General features: G+C 48.3%; 1 protein-coding gene across 1 annotated transcript in view; it reads right to left on the reverse strand.

Moving 5' to 3' along the window:
- Nucleotides 1–6743, reverse strand: part of GPC4 (glypican 4) — a 37400-nt gene extending 30657 nt beyond the window's left edge. The window contains exons 1-2 of the mRNA XM_009643118.2: nucleotides 6681–6743; nucleotides 5365–5523 (exon numbers count right to left, since the gene is read on the reverse strand). Of these exons, the coding sequence (XP_009641413.1) occupies nucleotides 5365–5473 (109 nt within the window). The 5' untranslated portion in view covers nucleotides 5474–5523; nucleotides 6681–6743. The remainder of the gene's footprint in view (nucleotides 1–5364; nucleotides 5524–6680) is intronic.
- Between the last annotated feature and the right edge of the window lie 1186 nt (nucleotides 6744–7929).

Below are 7929 nucleotides of genomic sequence, written 5' to 3' on the forward strand. Positions count from 1 at the left end.
TTCAGCAGAGCGTCCCAATGGTCTGCCAAATTCTAACTATAGGAGCGGTGGGCTGGGCACCTGCGGGGCTCGTCTTTCACCGTTTGCCTCCGCACTGCCCGGAGCAGCAGAGAGGAGACCATGGCAAACTTTCCCTCGTGCCTTTTGTGTCATTCCTGGTTATTAATACTTCCCAGCCATGCGTCCCACTGTCCCAGCACACCTCCCTGCTAATTCCTACCTGGAGACAGTGGCTGGAAGACAAGGGTTATCTGAACAATGAAATCTGAATTCAGAAATGAAATTACAGGGTTTTTTTCCCCAGTTTCAGCAGTTTGGAAGGTATTTGGCAATGCCCCTTTGACTGGTCACTTGGACTCAGCCACAACCCAGTTACTGGAAGTAATTTGTGCACCCAGGAGTAACACAGGGCTTGCACTAGAAGATCAAGGGCACCCTGGGATGCTTCAAAAATGCAGGCCATGACCACGCTTTATACCTGCGGCTGCTTTGCCCAACACAGACATGGAGGCCACAGACAGGCGCCCTTCTCCGGGCCTTCTGCCTGGTCCCCATGCAGTAGCACAGTGGGTGCACCACGGTCTTGGGGACCCCTGGCCAGCTCCTGCTGCCTGGGTTCGATTTCTTCCTGCTCATTGTCCCAAAGGGGTTTCATTTCACACTTCTGTGTTTGTTTTATCTTAAATGCTAACAGAAAAGTCAGGGGGAACGGACTGGAAATGGGACTCGCTGCATTTGATACCTTCCCAGATGCTGGCTTAGGCTTTGCCATTTCATACAAACCCTTCCATCACTTGGGCACTGGGAACACCAAACCTACCGCCACCCAGCCCAGGGACGGACCATCTCCCGGTCATCTCCTGTCCACACCAGTCCTGTACAACAAGGGTTGCAGAAGCTTGCTCGCCTTCCCTACATCCAGAGCGTGCAGAAGAAAGGGACAAGACTTGGTTTAAATGCAACAGCAAAAGCACTTGTGAAATGCAGGGGCAGGAGAACAAGCAGCCGCTTGCTGGACTCAGCCCCACAGGGCAGCAGCTCAGCGGCCCCTCTGCTCCTGGGGGCTTGGGGCTCTGCCTGCCCTAATCACTCTGCAGCCAGGCTATTTAAAAAAAAAAAAAGTTATAATTTCTCCCCCCCAAAAAGGCCTAGCACAACAGTTACATCTTCTGGGAGATTCAGGAGGTGTCTTTAATACGAAAAAACAAAGAACATCTTATCTAGGAAGCAACAGAATAGCGGAAACGCTGAAGAAGAGTTATGGGCTATGTCCTGTCCCTGCTCCAATTCCTCAGAACAGCTGAGCAATTTCCCCAAAGCACTGCTTGGCTAGCACAGCCCCTGGCATGGAAAACTCCAGCCCAAAAGGGCAAAAGAGGTGAAAGTTCGAGTTTAATAAATGGGACTAAGCATTTATGCAGACTTAATGCCACCATTAATCCTATTAATGTTATTAATCCCTGGGAGAGGGAAGGGGAAGGCACTAACTGGTGAAGATGAGACAAGGCAAAGGGGATTTTAAACACCCACATACACACACAGGTTTTGTTTTGGTTTTTTGTTTGTTTGGCGTTTTGTTTTGGGTTTTTTTTTGTTTTTTTTTAAAAAAAAGCCCTGACTGCTATAACAGCTCCTGTGGCATAAGATGCCATCACAGTTGCACAGCTTCATGGCTTTCCCACGGCTGTCATTGTCATGGAGGGAGATGCTTGCACAGCCAGAGAATCTCACCCACAAATTTCTCAATGTATTGCAAAAGCCCATAAACACATATCTGAGATCATGCATGCCATAAAAACCAGAAAATCTTCACCTTAAAAATATCTAGCAGTGAGGAATCTGACAACTCCCAAAGTCTGGTTGGGTTTTTTTGTTTGGTGTCGTCCCCCCCCCATTTCCCTTACTGCTGAAAATAGATCCCTTACTGCCACCCTGGGATTGGGCTGGTTGTTTAAATTACAACCAGAGAGTCCCCCAGGAGCACACCTAGCTGTACTGTAAGCAAATATTTAGACAGGATATATAAGATATGGGACTCCAAAGCTCCAGTCTTGTCCCAGCATCTGCAAGCCGAACACACGCAGGAGGATCGGATGCTGTCACATTACACACCAGGAGCCGACATGACTTCTGGTCAGCCCTTTGGGGACAGATAATCAGCAGCTTGTTCCACGCTCCCGGTTAAGAGGAGATAATACATTTCTGTACGGCTTTGGTGTCAGATCAGAGTAATTCTGGCAAGAGTTCCAACGGCACACAGCGCTCCAGCAACAGCTGATGCGAACGCTCCAAAAGCCACGGGGCATCGCAGCCTCCGTCCAAAGGACATGCCGCCACTCCGACTGTCCTTCTGCGGCGGCAACTGCTGCAAAGGTCAAGCACATAACGGAGGCAGCACGGCTTGGCCTCTCCTCTCAGACCTGAATGTCAAGGCTGCGGGATTAACAGCCAGAGAACCCGCCACAAAGATTCTGAAAGAGCTGGAGGCCACGGTTTGCTGCTTGGGCTGCATCCTGGAGTGGCCTTTCACAGCACTGGGATGCATCACCCTGCAAAGGGAGCGCTCGTCCCACTTGCTGGGAGACCAGTTAAGTGAAGTGAATTCAGTCTCTGCAATAACATGTCTTGCCTGCTCGGTCCCTCCACGCAGCCGTAGCACAGAGGATTTCTCCTTAAGCAGAGGAAGGTGCGTGGCTCATTTTGCATCAGCTTGATTTTCATTTGAACGGATTTAGCTACTAGCGACGAGGCAGCCCTAAAGAGCCGCAAATGCTAAAATCAGGGCAGGGGCCCATGCAAAGGAAGAGCTCCAGAAGGGATCTCATGCTTTTCAAATCTCATGCCTAGAGATTGGGATAAATATGTGGCTCTTTATCATCTCCCTGTCCTCTAGGTTGGCCACATTACACCAAAAAAAATGGGAAGAATTACCCTGGACAAGGACAACTCAGATGTGCAAGGCAGAACAGACCACAGCTGACCTGATGACCAAGCACCATGGCCGAAGGAAGGAAACACCACACCACAGGCAGCTGATCCCTCAGGAGGAGGCTCTTAAAAACAAACCACCAAAACTACCACAGCAGTCTCGGGCACAGCACTCCACAATTTTTTTTGCAGAGGAGTCCGAGAACCTCAGCCAGGAGACTCCCCAACCTCACCCAGCCACCAGCAGGAGTGCTGCTGAAGAGGAGGTGCCTTCAGGCTCCAGGCGACTGGGCTAGAGGGAGAAAGGCAGTCGTGATTAAAAGTCTTCCAAGAGGTAAATGATGGGGGATGGTAATCAGTTACTCCCTGCTTCCACCCCAGGTAAGATTAAAAAAATCCGTAAATCAGCTTCGTCAGCAGCAAATGAAGATTGAGATCTTGATATAAGCAAACGTTCAAAGACAGGGCCATTAGGCTTTGGGACAAGCTGAGGAGCTTGCTAATTCTCCTTCATTAGTTTTGTACAGGGCAGAGAAACATCCTTCAAGGACAGGCTGGGCACAGTAAATCCAGCTTCCAGCAACAGGATCATGCCATCCCCTTCCAGATTTGCCTGTCAAGGACCCACAGGGCTAAGATCAGGAGGAGACCAGCACAGGGCACGCTGCGAGGGGCTGATGGAAGGACCAGGCAGTGCAAACGAAACAGTTTGTACAGGGCTCCCTATCAAAGCTCACCCATTTCAAAGCCTTGTGCTTTGACAGGTATCCAGCTCAGCTCAGCTTAATATGCCCCTGCCACCGTGCAGCCCTGCAGCCATCTCGCACCCTACAAACGGGCAGACACACCTCACAATACGTCTGCACCGCGTCAGGGATGCTGATACCCTGAACTGTGCATGCTCTTTGTTTTCAACGCTGCAGTTCAAAAAGCCTCGTCGTTCATTTAAGGTGAAGCAGATGCTGCTCCCTGGTCTCTTTGAAAGGCTTATCTATGGGCTGGATTTCATTAAGTGTCTTGCTCTGCATTTAATAAGCTTGCAAGTCTAGACACTGTGGTTCTCTCCCTATCATCCCTTTGGTGTACCAGCAGGTAGAGACAACAGAGGTTAAGAGGGAAATATTTAGCTAGCAGATGTAGATGCTATCAAGGTGATTGCGTAATTCCACTTTGACTCACTGCAATTACGTACCCAGGGACTTTTTCGCTCACCTGAGTGCCAATCCCTTTTGAAAGAAAGGGGCTGAAATACCTGCTGCAGTACAGTAGAGAAGATCCCTGGAAGGTTCAAGGCAGAGACTTTGGGCTATTAGTAGAAAAATCCATGTTGAACCAATGACCTAACAAGGGAGAAAAAGGTCCAGAGGAGCTGTGTGGTGGAATTGCCCTCTACTGCCAGATGGCAATGACGATGTACAAGCAGAGCAGAAGTCTCAGCAAGCCAGTCCACCTGACTCTTCATGTGCAACAGGGTGTCACCTCATTCCCCCAGCCAACGAGGACAACCCAGGCAGGAGCCCGATGCCCTGCTCCTCTGTCCTGGGGATGCCCAGGCGCAGGGGCCGCAGTGACCGGGAGCACCAAGGTGCCTGCAGAGCCCCGTGGGAACCGCTACAACCAAGAGCTCAGGAGCAAAACCAAGAGAAGCTGCTCAGACCTCAGACGGGTGCTGTGCCCGATGCCTGGGCATTGAGTTCAGCTGTTTGCGAGAAGGATGTACCAAGGTGTTCTCGAAAGAAAGGTGCCTGGCTGCAAGGTGGGCAACGCTGGAAGGGTGCATGCCAGCTAGCTCCGGAAGGAGTTTCTTCCTGCAGCTCCCGTGAGCCAGCGTGCCCTATGGAGACCCAGTCTGACGGGACACTGCTGCGGTTCCAAGGGCAATGCAGAGGCCAGTTATTTGCTTATCAGTCAGCAGTTAGCATCACTTGAGCCATGGGAACTCAGACGAGACTTTGTTCATTTTGCTTCTGACCCTGCATCACACTTGAACCCTCGGCCTCCACACAAAACCAGCTCTGTATTTATCTGCTGCTCTGCTTAGCCCCAAAGGCTAAGCGAGATGGATACAAATCCTGTTGGTTCACAACACGCTGGGAAAGATCAGCATTTTTGTGGATCAGGGCTGCAAGATGTGCACGTTACAATTACACACGCTGCGGGGATGTACCAACAAAACTAACTGCAATCTTACATTAAGAGCAAAATCATTTTTCAAAAGATTCATCAGAAGGAAAGATCTCTCTCTTTGAGAAACAAGCAGCCATAATCAGCAAATACTTCTCTCATGGGATTGCAACACAAGGCATGCTCTGCCCTCCGAGCCGTGAGTCATGAACTTCACCAGCAAAGGGGGAGGCAGAGCACAGAGAACAACAGGATGGGGATTTTTTTTACATTTTATCCCAAGGAAAGCAAGTTCAAGGTCTCTGCACTTACCATCAAACTTCTTGTATCGGGAACTAAACATGGTTTGTAAGTGATTGCTAAGCTCTACGACGGCATTTCTGAAGTCGTGTTTACTCTGCTGACTGTACTTCTCCTCCATTTCTTGAGAGCAGCATGTGTAGCCTTGCGAGCAGACTTTCAAGTGGTCACCTGGAAAGCAAAGAAAAAAATATCCCGAGTTAAAAGGATTCTCTGTGCAAGGGCAGAGAGTTCAGCTTGCGAGGCAGGGGGGGTGAGGACCCGCAGTACCACCTCCTCCCAAGGAGACACCCCCCCAGCAAGCGCTGGACCAGGCATATCAAAACCTGATTCCGCAGAAGAACTCTATAGCAACACATGTAAATACCGCGCTTTGTCTTTCTGCAAGAACATTAAAAAAAAGTGTCCTCTTATTTATTCAGTGAACGAGCAGAATAAACAGATACTCTTCTTGCACAGTATAATATGAAGAACGAGCCAACTGATCTGTAGATACTATGCTATCTTCCATGAAGTTTTTGCTGAGTATTTTAATTACTTCCAATTTATTCAGTTAACGCACAACACAGTATCAATGGCAATGGTCCTTTTTGCACAGATAAAGCCTTTTTTTCTTCACCCTTCCACCTCCAATAATTACAGGACAAGTAATCTCTCCCAGAAACAGTTATCACTGACATTAAAATATGCTTGTTTTATGCAACAGCTCATGAAAAAAACTTTAGATTTCCCAGCTCCTAATTTTATAGTTTTCTGTCATTGTCCTGGTCAAAACCAGGTGTTTGGTTTTGGAGAATTCAAACAGGTTTTTCTTCCTTCACCCTGCAAGATATTTCTCATCTGGCTCAAGGTGGAATCCAGAGGAATCAGAGTGCTTCGGTATCTATCATAGCTCCATTGCAAAACTTCACAGACCATCTGGCCCCATATAATTTGCTTTTAGAGCATCTTGTTGCACTGCAGGATGAATCCGTCCTCTTCTAGCACCACCAATACAAGACTGCTGCCGGGTTTTGTGGGCCAAGACAAACTCTTTGCGGAGCAATCCACAGTTCCAGCTTTTCTCTGACAGGTCCCACAATGCAGCACCATCACAGGCAGGTGGGCTGATGCTAAAGTGGTCCAAACTTGGGCAAATCTTTGTCAACGCTGAAGATATGATCAAAACAAGCAGTTAGGATGAGAAACTCATCCTTCCAAGTCAGATGGTATTTTAAAAGACACAGCCTACATGTAAGCTGCTGCCTTCTCTCCCGTTTCACACCCCGTTGCCAAACCTTACCCTTCAGCCCGAGGAAGCAGATGGAGAAGCAAAGGCTCTTCCCTACCTGCTCACACCCTGGAAGCCACCAACAACCTCCAACCACCGCTGAGGTTCAGAGACTCACAACAAGAACTGCAAAGAACTCGTCAGCCCCCTGCACAGAAAATGACCTCTTCACAACGGGCTGTGAACCATGCCCTTACTGAAGAGCCATCCTACTTGCTAGAGCTGCAGAAGCGGGTTTAGAGAAACAAAAGCAATTCTTGCATGGTGCAAAACAAAGCCTGACTATGACTAACACAAGCGGTTGCTTCTCTGCCTGCCTTGTGCAAGATCCCCTAACAACGTCATTTGCCCAGCTCTTGAACCTTTGCATCACTCTGCGTGACCTCCTACCCCAGAAGCATTAGTAGCTCTCCTTTCAGACACTTAAGGACCATTTTAAAATACATCTAAATATTTTCATATCTAAGAACCACTCCTAAATCTATTTTGCTTTTGCACTACGGGGTTTGTTTGTTTTCCCTGGCATTACAGAGAGACTTTGACCAACAGATCATTCTGCCACAGCTAATTTATTGCACAAGACCATCCGCTGCTCTTGAATTATGGAAAGCTCAAAGTCTGTTACGGGAAGCAGTGCTGCTTAGGCACAGCCTTCAGAAAACACACAAAAATCTCACTCTCTCCTCACAGGTATGTTTTTCTTTCACGGACTCTATTTCTTCCCATCTCAGAGCAGCACCTCCAGCAGCAAACACACAGCATTAAGGGCTGCAGCACTGACGGATCCGGCTCCACTTTGCTTGATAAGTCTTTTAAAAGAGGAAGAGGTGCACTTGGGATTTTTGGATTCTGCCCACCAAATCCATCCCGGGAGCACACCCGGGGACTCCTCTATGAGCCTGTCTTGCGAACAAGCATTAAAAAAAGAAAAGTGCCCAGGCACCACCGCGTTATTTCACTTTGAATCTCTTTGCTCTGGTTCGCAATACAGGACTAAGGCTTTTTGACACAACAGGAAACAAATAAACAGCAGCAAAGCGATAATTGCAGCTAGAGCGATGGCCAGTTTCGTGGTGTCAAAACAATTTCATTTCAAAAGTGTTGAAACAAGGTTTTTTTTCTGAATTTCTTATGCGGGGGAGTATGTTGGAAATATTTTACCTGAAATGCACTTCATTTTTTTCAGTACCATTTCCGCACGCCTGCCTTTGGTGGCTACAACTTACACACGTCCCATTCTTTTGTGTTGGAGGGGTAAGCCTCTACCCTACTTGGCAAATTCAAACCCGATAGTGGGATTTCTTTCC

Source organism: Egretta garzetta, unplaced genomic scaffold, assembly GCF_000687185.1.
Source record: "Egretta garzetta isolate BGI_Z169 unplaced genomic scaffold, ASM68718v1 scaffold220, whole genome shotgun sequence".
Lineage (NCBI taxonomy): Eukaryota > Metazoa > Chordata > Aves > Pelecaniformes > Ardeidae > Egretta > Egretta garzetta.